This window comes from Myotis brandtii, unplaced genomic scaffold (genome assembly GCF_000412655.1).
Source record: "Myotis brandtii unplaced genomic scaffold, ASM41265v1 scaffold386, whole genome shotgun sequence".
NCBI lineage: Eukaryota > Metazoa > Chordata > Mammalia > Chiroptera > Vespertilionidae > Myotis > Myotis brandtii.
In genome coordinates this window covers 57,073-70,848 of record NW_005364816.1, presented here as the reverse complement: position 1 = coordinate 70,848, position 13,776 = coordinate 57,073, and the positions used below count along the sequence as shown (strand labels likewise).

Genomic DNA, 13,776 nt, shown 5'->3' with positions numbered 1-13,776 from the left:
AAAAAGGGTTGAGGGATGATGAATGAGGGGAAACCAGTACAGGTGTGACAGTACCTGAGTTATGGGTGGTGGTCTTCCTTCAGGTCTCGAAGTACAACACCAGCCCCTAAGAGCCGCCGGGCCCACCATTCATCTTCTGCTGACTCTGCCTCCTCTTCTGATACTTCCCGCAGTCGGTAAGGGGTGGTCCAGGAGGAAGGGAGGGAGAGGGACTTGTGGGTTAATTAATTTAATATTTATTGAGCGCCCACGGTGTGCTAGGCGCTGCACAGACCATTCGGAAGACACGGTCCCTGCCCTGTAGGAGCTGACAGGCTAAAGCAACAGGATGGACAGACATATACATTTCCCCTTCTCTTTTTTTTTTTTTTTTGGTTTATTTTTGTTTTGTTTATTTTGTTATTTTTTTGTTTTGTTCTGATGTATATGGACTGCCAGAATAGGGGGGGTTGGTGGTTTGTTCGTGGTGTCTGGGGGAGGAAGGAATCCTTGCCCTGGCTTCCTTAATCGGGGAAGGCTTCCTGAAGGAGGTGGGCTCAGAGGTGAGTTGTGAATGAAGTGGGTAGGGAATGGCTGGGTGGAGGGTTTTGGGAGGTTTGTGGGAGGTGAACAAAGGGGTAGAGGGAGAACATTTTTTGGGATCGTGTTGGGAAGAGAAGGACCAACAAAGTGAATTGGACTTGAACTTCAGTGAGTGATTTGAATCTTATGAATAAGAGAAGGTTTACTTGGAAGAGGGTTGTGTACAGTCAGGAAAGGTGGATGGGAGCTGGGGAGGGGGTTTTCTGTACTCCCCTGAACTGATTTTCTTTCTCTCCCCAATCCTCAATTACCTCCCTCAGGTCTCGAAGTGCTGCAACAAAAACCCATACAACTGCCTTGACAGGGCAAAGTCTTTCCCCTGCTTCAGGGCGTAGAGGGGAGGGAGATGCACCTTCCAGAGAACCAGGTACCAACAACACAGGGCATCCAAGCAGCCCAGAACCCTCTACAAAACAGCCTAGTAGCCCTTATGAAGACAAAGACAAGAAGGAGGAGGTATGTTCATGAGTTAATGGATGTTTGTGGGGTTATAGGGATATGGACTTAGGTGTTTGCATGAAGAAAAGTAAGAGCTTATTGAGATAAATGAATTTGGGGTTGTTTTTTTAAATATGTTTTTTAATTTAGAGAAAGGAAGGGAGAGAGAGAGAAAGAAACATAATGAAAGAGAGACATCAATTGGCTGCCTCTCCTGCATGCCCTCTTTTGGGGATTGAGCCTGTAACCCGGGCATGTGCCCTGACCAGGACCTCTTGGTTCATAGGTATAAGCTCAACCATTAAGCCACACTGGCTGGGTGAATTCACTTGGTTTTTCTTTTTCCCCTGTATTTCTGTCTTGTTATCAGGTTTTCTTTTATATTTGCAAATCCTTTAGAATTGAGGTTTTCAAACTTCACTTAATATAGTTTTTGCATTATCATCCTGTTTATATATGTATATAGAACTCGAAAGTTTCTTCATACTTGGTATTACTACTTAGATTCCTCTAATATTTTCTCTCATTAAATGCTGGTTGTGGCTAACTAAAATGTTTGAACCCACTACTGGGTTGCTACCTGCAATCTGAAAACACTATTCTGGAGTGTTTATTTTTCAGTACCTGTGCTTTTATACTTGCTATTCTAATGCAAACTCTAATGTTTTCTTGCTTCAACTATTATATTTTAATTGCTGTTTTGCTAAATTCTTAGCTCTCCTATCCATTTTCCATGTTCTCTGTCTTTTCCTGTGCTCCATCCCAGTGTTTTTTATTTATATAAGTCCTCAAATCTTTGCCTTTTTTCTTTTACTTAATAGTTATTTTTTAAGGATAAAGTCAGAGTCCACCACTTTAGTGAACTGCTTTATCTTTCCACTTATACTTTTTTTCTATGTTTACAACATTTTATAATGGCTCTTTTCTGTAAAATGTACTGTGTTGTTTGCATCCTGTCTCTATATTATATGACCCTTGAGGTCACAGACTGTCCATATCTTCATGTTTTCCCCCAATGTTTTTTATGTTAAATGGCCTCTTGTTGTTGAATAAATGTGATGGCTTGTCATGGGAAAAAGGACCAGTTTGGTATAATGGGGCATGCAGAAATATTCCTTTGGAAAGGGTGTTGAAATCTTACGGGTGATAAAAAGTTTTAGTGCTTACATATCCCTATTCCTGCTTTTTTTTCCCCCCTCCCACCCTTAGAAATCTACAGTTCGACCTAGCCCCTCTCCGGAAAGGAGCAGCACAGGCCCAGAACCATCTGCTCCCACTCTGCTCCTTGCTGAGCAACATGGCAGCTCCCCACAACCCCTTGCAAAAACCCCCATAAGTCAGGATCCACTGAACCCCCCATCTGAGGCTTCCCCAACCCGGGGTCGATTACCACCTAAGTCTCCTGAGAAACCTCCCCAATCATCTTCAGAGAGCTCGCCACCATCCCCTCAACCTACCAAAGTTTCTCGGCATGCCAGCTCTTCCCCTGAAAGTCCTAAACCCACACCAGCTCCAGGGTCCCACCGAGAGATTTCTTCTTCTCCCGCATCGAAGAGTCGCTCACATGGCAGAGGAAAGCGGGATAAGTCACATTCTCCTACTCCTCGTAGGATGGGGAGGTCCCCTAGCCCTACCACCACGAAGAGGGGGCGATCGCGGTCTCGAACCCCTACTAAGCGAGGTCATTCTCGATCCCGGTCCCCTCAGTGGCATAGGTCCCGGTCTGTACAGAGGTGGGGGCGATCTAGAAGTCCCCAGCGACGTGGCCGATCTAGGTCTCCTCAGCGACCAGGCTGGTCCAGGAGCAGAAATACCCAGAGAAGAGGCAGATCTAGATCAGCAAGGCGAGGAAGGTCACACTCCAGATCCCCAGCTGCTAGGGGCAGATCTCGTTCTAGAACACCAGCCAGACGCGGCAGATCTCGCTCTAGAACACCCACGAGGCGTAGATCACGATCCAGAACACCAAACAGGCGTAGATCTCGGTCTAGAACACCAGCCAGGAGGGGCAGATCTCGGTCTAGAACACCGGCTAGGCGCAGATCTAGGACCCGTTCAGTACGACGGAGGTCTCGTAGCAGATCGCCAGCTAGGAGAAGCGGCAGGTCTCGCTCTAGAACCCCAGCCAGGCGTGGCAGGTCTTCCTCTAGGACCCCAGCCAGGCGTGCCAGGTCTCGCTCTAGAACCTCAGCCAGGCGAGGAAAATCTCGGTCTAGGACACCAGCAAGACGAGGGAGATCTAGGTCTAGGACTCCAGCAAGACGAAGATCCCGTAGTAGAAGTCTAGTTAGACGGGGAAGATCTCATTCTAGAACACCACAAAGGAGAGGCAGGTCTGGCTCATCATCAGAGCGGAAGAATAAATCCAGAACATCACAGAGAAGGAGCAGGTCCAACTCAAGCCCAGAAATGAAAAAATTCCATGTTTCTTCAAGGCGGAGCAGGTCTCTCTCCTCTCCACGATCCAAAGCAAAATCTCGCTTGTCTTTGAGACGAAGCCTTTCTGGATCCTCTCCGTGTCCTAAACAAAAGTCTCAGACACCACCTAGGCGTAGCCGCTCTGGATCATCCCAATCTAAAGCTAAATCTCAAACACCACCACCAAGACGAAGTCGCTCTGGTTCTTCACCTAATCAGAAATCTAAAACACCATCAAAACGAAGTCATTCTGGTTCATCTCAACCTGAAGGGAAATCTGGAACACCACCAAGGCAAGGATCTGTAACAAGTCCTCAGGCAAATGAACAGTCTGCAACACCACAAAGACAGAGCTATTCTGAAACATCACCTGACCCTGAGGTGAAGTCTAGGACCCCTTTGAGACAAAGCTGCTCTGTGTCCTCGCCTTCTGCAGTGAAATCGAGCACATCTCCAAGACGGAGCCGGTCTGGGTCGTCATCTCCACAACCCAAAGTAAAGGCAGTAAAGTCACCAATCCAGAGCCGTTCTGGTTCATCTTCTCCAAGTCCTGGTAGGGTGACATCTAATACACCACCAAGGCAAGACAGATCAGAGTCTCCTCGCTCCAAGGTGGAATCTATATTGTTACAAAGACACAGCCATTCTAGGTCCTCCTCACCAGATACCAAAGTGAAACCTGGAACACCACCAAGACAAAGTCACTCAGGGTCTACTTCGCCAAGCCCCAAAGTACAGCCTCAAACTTCACCAGGCCACAATCTTTCTGGATCAAAGTCACCAGGTTCCCAAGAGATGTCTAAAGATTCATCAGCACAAAGTTGTTCTGGGTCTTTCTCAGTCTGTTCAGGACTAAAGTCTAGCACACTACCAGGAGAGAGCTATTTTGGCACTTCATCTCTGCAGCAGGAAGGACAATCTCTCACTTCACTAGATTCTAGATCTGACACTTCAAGTCCAGAAAGGAGACAGAATCACTATGACACTCTATCTCTGAAGAGCAAATCTCAAACACCGCCTAAGGGTGGTCAATCCAGGCCCTCTTCTCCTGTCACTGAGCCTGCACCCAGATCTCCAACAACACAAGATAGAAGCAAATTGTCAATGAGTCCTCGGCTGAAATCTGGAATGTCTCCTGAACAGAACAGATCCCAATCTGACTTTTCCCCATATCCTGCAGTGGACTGTAAATCTCTTCTGGGGCAGAGTAGATTGGAGCCTTCTCCTGAATCAAAACAAACAGACTTACTCCTTCAGGAAGATATTACTGCATCATCTATACTAAGTGACAAATTGAGTCCTCCTCCAGTACAGAATAGACCTGAGTCCTCACCAGTACTCAAAGATACACCTAGAACCTCTTCAAAGGAAAGAGGTGGTGTTGGGTCATCTCCAGATACAAAAGACCAAAGTAGTCCATCAGCTAAACCAAGCCAAGATGAGGAATTAATGGAGGTAGCTGACAAATCTGAAGTGTCCTCAAACCAGGTCTTGTCCCATGTTTCTCCAGAACTCAAAGAAATGGCTGGAAGTAACTTTGAATCATCTTCTGAAAAAGAAGAAAGGACTGCTGTGTCTTTGACTCTTGACCAAAGCCAGTTGTTGCAGGCTTCTTTGGAAGCAGAACTCCCTGCAGTGGCGTCAACTTGGAGTGGGCCACATTATTCTCCAGAACATAAAGAACTGTCTAACACCCCTCCCAGGGAGAATAACTATGAGTCACCTTTAGAATTTAGAAACTCAGGCCCTGTTGCAGAAATAAATACTGGATTTTCTGCTGAGGTTAAAGGTTTGAATGAGCCTTTTCCTAGTCAGTTGGAGACAGATCCATCTCTAGACATGAAAGAACAATTGAGGTCCTCCAGACGCAGCAGTTCTGAGTTATCCCCGGATGCAGTGGGAAAAGCAGGAATGTCCTCAAATCAGACTCTCTCTTCGCCAGTACTTGATGCTATACCTAGAACACCCTCAAGGGAAAGAAGTAGTTCTGCATCTTCTCCTGAACTGAAAGATGATTTACCCAGAACCCCCTCAAGGAGAAGCAGGTCTGGGTCTTCCCCAGGACTTAGAGATGGGTCTGGGACTCCCTCAAGGCACAGCTTATCTGGATCCTCTCCTGGAATGAAAGACATACCCAGAACACCATCCAGGGGGAGAAGTGAATGTGATTCTTCTCCAGAATCAAAAGCTTTGCCTCAGACTCCTAGGCCAAGGAGTCGTTCTCCATCATCCCCAGAACTCAAGTGTATTACCCCCCAGAGAGAAAGAAGTGGGTCAGAGTCATCAGTTGAACAAAAGACTTTGGGTAGGTCTCCTCTTGGGCAGAGAAGTCGATCTGGATCTTCTCAAGAACTTGATGAGAAACCCAGTGCATCCACTCAGGAAAGAAGTGATTCAGACTCTTCTCCAGATGCTAAAGTTAAAACACGAATGTCACTTAGACAAAGGAGTCGTTCTGGATCATCTCCAGAGGTTGATGGCAAATCCCGACCTTCTCCTCAGCTCAGTAGGTCTGGCTCATCCCCTGAAGTTAAAGATAAGCCAAGAGCAGCATCTAGGGCACAGAGTGGTTCTGATTCCTCTCCTGAACCCAAGGCTCCTGCCCCTCGGGCCCTTCCCAGACGAAGCAGATCAGGTTCATCGAGCAAAGGTAGAGGTCCTTCTCCTGAAGGAAGCAGCAGTTCTGAGTCTTCTCCAGAACATCCTCCCAAATCCAGAATGGCTAGAAGAAGCTCTAGGTCATCACCACAGCCCAAGACTAAGTCTCGCACCCCACCTCGTCGTCACAGCTCTAGATCATCGGAGAGGGCTAGGAAGACCAGACTCTCCCGTAGAAGTCGTTCTGCATCTTCCTCACCAGAGACACGTTCTAGAACTCCCCCACGACGTCGACGAAGTCCTTCAGTGTCCTCCCCAGAGCCAGCTGAAAAGTCAAGATCTTCACGCCGGCGGCGTTCAGCTTCATCCCCCCGCACTAAGACAACTTCAAGGAGAGGTCGTTCTCCTTCACCAAAGCCTCGTGGGCTCCAGAGGTCCCGTTCCCGGTCAAGGAGGGAGAAAACCAGAACAACCCGACGTCGAGATAGGTCTGGATCTTCTCAGTCAACCTCTCGAAGAAGACAGCGGAGCCGTTCAAGGTCTCGGGTTACTCGTAGGCGTAGAGGAGGCTCTGGTTACCACTCAAGGTCTCCTGCCCGGCAAGAGAGTTCACGAACCTCCTCTCGACGTCGAAGAGGGCGCTCTCGGACACCCCCAACCAGTCGGAAGCGTTCCCGCTCACGCACATCACCAGCCCCATGGAAGCGTTCCAGGTCTCCCACTCATCGGCGATCCAGGTCCAGAACACCCCTGGTCAGCCGACGTAGGTCCAGGTCACGTACTTCACCAGTCAGTCGGAGAAGATCAAGATCTAGGACATCAGTGACTCGGAGAAGATCTCGCTCAAGAGCATCCCCAGTGAGTCGAAGGCGATCCAGGTCCAGAACACCACCAGTAACCCGCCGGCGTTCAAGATCCAGAACACCAGCTCGCCGGCGTTCCCGTTCTAGAACACCACCAGTGACTCGCAGAAGATCTAGATCTAGGACTCCACCAGTAATGAGGAGGCGATCTCGAAGCAGAACCTCTCCTATCACTCGCAGAAGATCCAGATCTAGAACATCACCAGTCACCCGCAGGAGATCTCGATCTCGCACCAGTCCAATAACTCGAAGGAGGTCCCGCTCTCGAACCTCTCCAGTGACACGCCGCAGATCTAGGTCTCGAACACCTCCAGCTATTCGGCGTCGCTCTAGGTCTCGAACCCCACTTTTGCCACGCAAACGCTCTCGAAGTCGTTCATCGCTTGTCCGCCGCCGTTCTAGATCTCGTACTCCACGAATGACTCGGGGCAAACGGTCCTTAACAAGATCTCCTCCAGCCATCCGTAGACGATCCGTATCTGGAAGTAGTTCCGATCGTTCACGTTCTGCTACTCCTCCTGCAACAAGGAATCATTCTGGTTCTCGGACACCTCCAGTGGCACTCAATAGCTCCAGAATGAGTTGCTTCAGTTGTCCTAGCATGTCACCAACTCCTCTTGACCGCTGTAGATCTCCTGGAATGCTTGAACCCCTTGGCAGCTCTAGAACACCCATGTCTGTCCTGCAGCAAGCTGGTGGCTCCATGATGGATGGTCCAGGTCCCCGAATTCCTGATCACCCTAGAACATCTGTGCCAGAAAATCATGCTCAGTCTAGAATTGCACTTGCCCTGACAGCCATCAGTCTTGGCACTGCTCGGCCGCCTCCATCCATGTCTGCTGCAGGCCTTGCTGCAAGAATGTCCCAGGTTCCTGCTCCAGTGCCTCTCATGAGTCTCAGAACAGCCCCAGCTGCCAGCCTTGCCAGTAGGATTCCTGCAGCCTCTGCAGCAGCCATGAACCTGGCCAGTGCCAGGACACCTGCCATACCAACAGCAGTGAACCTGGCTGACTCGAGAACACCAGCTGCAGCAGCAGCCATGAACTTGACCAGCCCCAGAACAGCAGTCACACCATCTGCTGTGAACCTCGCTGACCCGCGCACCCCTACAGCTCCAGCTGTGAACCTACCAGGAGCCAGAACCCCAGCGGCACTGGCAGCATTGAGTCTCTCAGGCTCTGGCACACCCCCAAACGCTGCAAACTATCCATCCAGCTCCAGAACACCCCAGGCACCAACCCCTGCAAACCTGGTGGGTCCTAGATCTACACATGCCACAGCTCCTGTGAATATTGCCAGCTCAAGAACCCCGCCATCCTTGGCCCCTGCAAGCCTCACCAGTGCTAGAATGGCTCCAGCTTTGTCTGGTGCAAACCTCACCAGCCCCAGGGTGCCCCTCTCTGCCTATGAGCGCATTAGTGGCAGAACCTCACCACCGCTCCTTGACCGAGCCAGGTCTAGAACCCCACCGGGAGGCCCAGGCTCCAGAACCCCACCAGCTGCCCCAAGCCAGTCTAGAATGACCTCTGAGCGGGTTCCCTCTCCGGTTTCTAGAATGGTTCAGGCTCCTCCCTCACAGTCTGTTCTCCCTCCAGCTCAGGATCGGCCTAGGTCCCCTGTGCCATCTGCTCTTTCTGACCAATCCCGATCTTTGCTTGCCCCAACGACCACTATAGCAGGATCTCAGTCCCTCTCTTCTGGGTCGGTGGCAAAGACCACATCCTCTGCTGGTGACCACAATGGCATGCTCTCTGTCCCTGCCCCTGGGGGGTCCCACCCTGAGGGGGGGGAACCACCTGCCTCTACGGGGGCCCTGCAGCCAGCAAAGGAGCGGCGGAGTTCCTCCTCCTCCTCCTCATCTAGTTCCTCCTCGTCATCGTCGTCATCATCCTCCTCCTCCTCCTCCTCTGGCTCCAGTTCTAGTGACTCGGAGGGCTCTAGCCTTCCCCTTCAACCCGAGGTGGCACTGAAGAGGTAAGGGGACTTGGCTTTTAGAACTTTTCCAAGGGGAAGGTTTTGTAAAGGATGGGTCGGGATGGGGAAGGGAACGCCCTATCCAGAGGGTTCTTGGCTTGTTTAGGTGGTATGGGGACCTGACCATTAAGCTGGGAATAGAGAGAATGTGGGGTGGGGGTGTTGGAGGGTGGAATGGGACAGAAAAATCTCCAAAGGTTAATTCTCTAGAGGATAATGATAAGTTTTCCATCTCTACAGAGGACAGAACTAGAGGAAATGGACTTAATTTTACAGCAGGAGGGATGGCAGTTAGACCTCAAGAGGAACTCCCTGGGCTGGAAGGATCTTCAGAGGTCATCCCATCCCTCTTCCTGCCTCCAGGCAGGACGGCTCCTCCCCCAGCCAGCGCACACACACACAGGAGCCTACCCAAGCTGGCTCTCCAAGGAAGGAGACCACCCAGCTTTGCACCCACACCTGAGCCCAGGGGCTGTATTCCTTCATCAGGGACATTCTTGAGGTTTAACCTTGATCCCTTGTGCTGCGGACCCCCAGCCTATTGCTTATGTTAGCAGAGGTTGGGTCAGCTTGGGGCCACTGCTCTCCAGAGAATATGCTCACTGGGTCACTGGCTCTCTGGCTTTGGCTGGGAGAGTTCCCAGGACCTTTCTCAAGCCCCCCTCCCCCACTGCCCTTCCTCCCGGTCTTGGAAGGTAGGGTTGGGGTTGGGGCAGCTTGTCTCTCCTTGTGACGTTATACTCTTCCTACAGGGTCCCTACTCCTCCCCCAGCCCCAAAAGAGACTGAACGAGAGGGACGACCTCAGGAACCAACCCCAGCCAAGAGGAAGAGGCGTGATAGCAGCTCCAGTTCCAGCTCTTCCTCCTCCTCTTCCTCATCTTCCTCCTCTTCCTCTTCCTCCTCCTCTTCCTCCTCCTCTTCTTCCTCCTCCTCCTCCTCCTCTTCCTCTTCTACATCCTCTCCTTCCCCTGCTAAGCCTGACCCTCAGGCCTTGCCCAAACCTGCAAGTCCCAAGAAGCCACCCCCTGGCGAGCGGAGGTGAGTGCTACCTTGCTTGAGATGGTAGGGGTGGGATGTGACCCTGGAAGTGTGAGATCCCTGCTGGGTGTCTCATATGGACTCTGGTGTCTGGTTGTATGGGAGGAGTCAGAATCTCTTCTCCCCACATAACTCTTGTGCCTTGTTCTGACAAGGGCTGCGCCATCCAAGTGGGTGCCCCAGCCAATATTGGGGAGTCCTAGGTTCCTTCTCTTGCCCCTGACATGCAGCCTGGTCCCTGGTCCCAGGGATTCTAGCTTTTAAGTCTCCCCATTGCTATTGCCAGGGCTCTGGTCTGGCCACCGTCATCTTCTCCTGACTCTGTCCACAGCCTCTTCCCTGTCTCCCTGCCTCCACGCCATTCTCTTCCACATGTAGCCAGAGGGATCTTTCTAAAACGCACATCTGGTTACTTCCCTCCACTCCACAAATCCTTCTGGGACGCCCTGTGGCCTGCAGGATAAAGCCCCATCTCTGCGGGAATGGCGTGTGAGGCTCTCCACCAACTGGCCTTGCCTGCCCTGTGTTCTCCTCTCCTGCCCGCCCCCACACATGCCCTCTGCTCCAGCCACTCCCAGCGCCTTGCAGTCTAAGGAGAACCCCATGCCTTTGGACATGCTGTTCCTTCTGCCTGGAATTCCCTTGTCCGCCTGGTGAACTCCTCGTTCTGCAAGACTCCGCTCAAACAGCACCTTCGAGAAGACTACCCTGCCCCTTCCCTTCATCTCCCTCCCCTGAGTCCCCAGATCTACCTATATCAGTCCCTGTGGGGCTGCTTCCCACACATGAGGCTGAGCGTGCCTCTTGGCCTTCCTTCATCACCAGACTGAGCCCCTCCAAGGGCAGGGACTGTCTTTACCTTTGTGTCCCCCACCGTCCCATCCCCATGCCCTGCCCACTGGGGCACTCGGTGGATGGTATGCGGGCGGATGGGTGAGTGAGCAGACAAAGGTGGGTCTGAGGCTGGCCCTGTGTGGTATGAGGTTTGGTGGTCAAGACCTGGGGGGCGGTCCTGAGTGCTGGCTGGTGGGTTTGGAAGAATGTGGCACTATGGGGACCTTCTCTGCTCTTTAGGTCCCGCAGCCCCCGGAAGCCAATAGACTCCCTCCGGGACTCGCGGTCCCTTAGCTATTCACCTGCCGAGCGCCAACACCCCTCGCCCCAGCCCTCACCACAGGACCAACAGAGGTAGGGCCACTAGTGTGTTCTTGCCAATAGCCAGCCCAATTTGGTCAACATCTACAAAAAAAAGTTTTCAGGCTTAAAGATGCAAGAGATTGGGGTGTGTATGTAATCTGATGTCGTGTGTTGCAGGAGCAGCAGCAGTGAGCATGGTTCCCGGAGAGGTCAGCGTGGGGACAGCCGCTCCCCAGGCCACAAGCGCAGGAGGGAGACACCTAGCCCCCGCCCAGTGCGGCACCGCTCCTCCAGGTGTGTTTCATTGTGCTCCAGGACTGAGCCTTTTTTTTTCTGAGAGCTCTGACTGCCTGAGACCTCTGCATTGATGGCATTCTTCTCTGTTGCAGGTCTCCATGAGTGTTTTTTGGGGGGAATCCCACCACACCCCAAGTTCTGGAGCCACAGGGAGTGCCCCCTTTCTCCCCAACAGCTGTGTGTGTGGGGGGGTGCTTGTCCCCTCCGAACCCTGGCAGCATTTTGAGGGGGTTCCCTTCTTTCTCTACCCCCCCCTTTTTTTTCTTGGTTCCTGTGAAATGTTAATCTGTGAGTTTTTCTGGTTCACATGTTTTGGGGGGTTGGGGGTGGGTGGGAGTAAGAATGGGAGTTGCTGGAGGAGGAAATAGAGTTCAGGATTCCTTCAGTCTTGATTCAAAAAGGGCCTGGGTGGCACTGTCCCCCCTTTACTCCTGAGTTCAGGGAAGAGGGGGAGGTGATGATTTGGGACTTGGGAACTTGTATGTTATGGAAAGGGGCAGGAGTTAAAATTAGTTGGCCCTTACTGCCCCCCAGTGAGATTGTGGCCCCTTCCCCCCAACTTTTCTTCACATTTCTTAAAGGCATTTTGGTTTTTTAAAATCTGTACAGCAAGAGCAACTTTTTCTGTCAAATAAAAATGAGAAATGCAGGAATTGGGTCTACAGACTGTTTATTAGAGGGTGGAGAAGGGCAGGGAGAAGAGCTGCCCCTTCTAGTGACTACAGGGTTCCACATAGACCGCTCTGAAGCCACACACTGGTTCTGGCTTACACTTTTGCTTCTGGTCTCTGAGCAGGAAAGAGGTACCTGCCTGGAAGCCAGTGTGCAGAAGTGGAGGGGGAAGCGGCAAAGGGGACTATTGAAGCCTCAAACCTTTTGCCCCTAGGCAGGAGCAGGCTGAAAAAAACTAGCCTGGGGCCCTGGGTTTCTCCCAGTTCTCTCCCCATGGCCTTTCAGGGACGGGCTGGGCTGGGGATGGATTGATGAGCACAGAGAACCTGTGGTCCAGCAGGCCAGCCTGGCAAGCAAGAGAGGCTGGAGAGGAGTCTCGCAAGGAGTGAGCCCACCCTGGTGAGGATGATGCCTTGAATCAGGAGAGGGTGCGCATAAAGAGGCAGCAACCAGGCAGACACCCAAATCTTTTATTGGGGGGGATGGGGCACTGGGGAGGAGTGGGCCCCAGGCCCAATCACTGCACGGCTTGTTCATTGGCACTGCTTCCTGAGTCCTGTGGCTTCATCACGTCGGGCAGCTCTGGAGGGCTAGAGAAGGGCTCAATGCGCAGAGCTTCAAATGCATCATCTGGAGAAGAAAATAGGGGGAGCTGGAGGAAATACCCACCTCTAACTTCTGGGACCTCCAAGCAAACCCTCCCCCACCCCCCACCCCTCACCCCTCAAAGTGAGTCTCCTCCACAACCCTGACCTACCTACATCCAACTGCCTAGATTCGGTGGCCATATTGGAATGTCTCCCACCTCTACAGGACTAACTGACCCTGTTCTCCCTGAGCCTGGCCATCCTGGGGCCCATTTCCTTACCTTCTCCCCCCATCTCCTTGTTTCCTTCACATCCCTTCTCTACCAAGCAGTGATTTAAAAAATCAAACCAGCCTTAGCTGGTTTGGCTCAGTGAAGAGAGCGTGAGCCCACGGACTGAAGGGCCCCAGGCTCAAGTTCGTTCAAGGGCATATACCTTGGTTGCAGGCTCAATCCCCAGCCCTGGTCAGGGTATGTGCGGGAGGCAACCAATCAATGTGTCTCCCCCTCTCTCTTCCATTGTCTCTAAAAATCAATGAAAAAATATCCTCTGGAGAGGATAAAAAAAAAAATCAAACCAGACTATTTCATTCCTCCTTAAAATCTTCCAATAGCTTGTAACATACTCTGAATAAAATGTCAAGTTCTTGCCATCATGTTTCTCCAATCACTCATACTGTGTTATTCCAAGTTCCCATATCAAACTCTTTCTGCCTCAGAGCCTTTGCACTTATTGGCCCAAGCCTGCCATTCCATGACATTCAAACCAAACCACCTCAGAGAAGCCTTCCCCAGCCATCCCACATGAACCACCACTCTGCATCCCAATGCCCTGTGCATTGCCTTGGAACACTAAACTGGCCAAAATGGCTCTCTGTTCTTTAGAAACAGTGGCTTCCCTGTCAGCATAGAGCAAATGAACCCCATTTCACTTTTTCTTTCTCCATTATTTATTGTTAATCCTCACTCTATTTTTCCATTGATTTTTGGGAGAGCGAGAGAGAGAGAGAGGGTAGCCGAACCGGTTTGGCTCAGTGGATAGAGTGTCAGCCTGCAGACTGAGGGGTCCTGGGTTCGATTCCGGTCAAGGGCATGTACCTTGGTTGCGGGCACATCCCCAGTAGGGGGCGTGCAGGAGGCAGCTGATCGATCTCTCTCATCGATGTTTCTA

At 51.5% G+C, this 13,776-nt stretch overlaps 2 protein-coding genes across 10 annotated transcripts in view; one reads left to right on the top strand and one right to left on the bottom strand.

Annotated features, from left to right (window-relative positions):
* Positions 1–11,539, top strand: part of SRRM2 (serine/arginine repetitive matrix 2) — a 14,803-nt gene extending 3,264 nt beyond the window's left edge. For 2 of the 9 annotated variants that reach the window (XM_005872659.2, XM_014544913.1), the window contains exons 8-14: positions 84–176; positions 843–1,038; positions 2,230–8,873; positions 9,626–9,913; positions 10,988–11,101; positions 11,228–11,344; positions 11,440–11,539. In XM_005872659.2, the coding sequence (XP_005872721.2) occupies positions 84–176; positions 843–1,038; positions 2,230–8,873; positions 9,626–9,913; positions 10,988–11,101; positions 11,228–11,344; positions 11,440–11,449 (7,462 nt within the window). In that variant the 3' untranslated portion in view covers positions 11,450–11,539. Of the gene's footprint in view, positions 1–83; positions 177–261; positions 543–842; positions 1,039–2,229; positions 8,874–9,113; positions 9,272–9,625; positions 9,914–10,244; positions 11,102–11,227; positions 11,345–11,439 lie in introns of those variants that run through there. The other 7 variants (XM_014544914.1, XM_014544915.1, XM_014544919.1 and 4 more) reach the window with 7 other exon arrangements.
* Positions 11,540–12,000: 461 nt separating this feature from the next.
* TCEB2 (transcription elongation factor B (SIII), polypeptide 2 (18kDa, elongin B)) overlaps positions 12,001–13,776 on the bottom strand; it is a gene marked incomplete at its 5' end in the record, with an annotated part of 13,004 nt that continues 11,228 nt past the window's right edge. The window contains one exon of the mRNA XM_005872666.2: positions 12,001–12,649. Coding sequence (XP_005872728.2) covers positions 12,537–12,649 — 113 coding nt within the window. The remainder of the gene's footprint in view (positions 12,650–13,776) is intronic.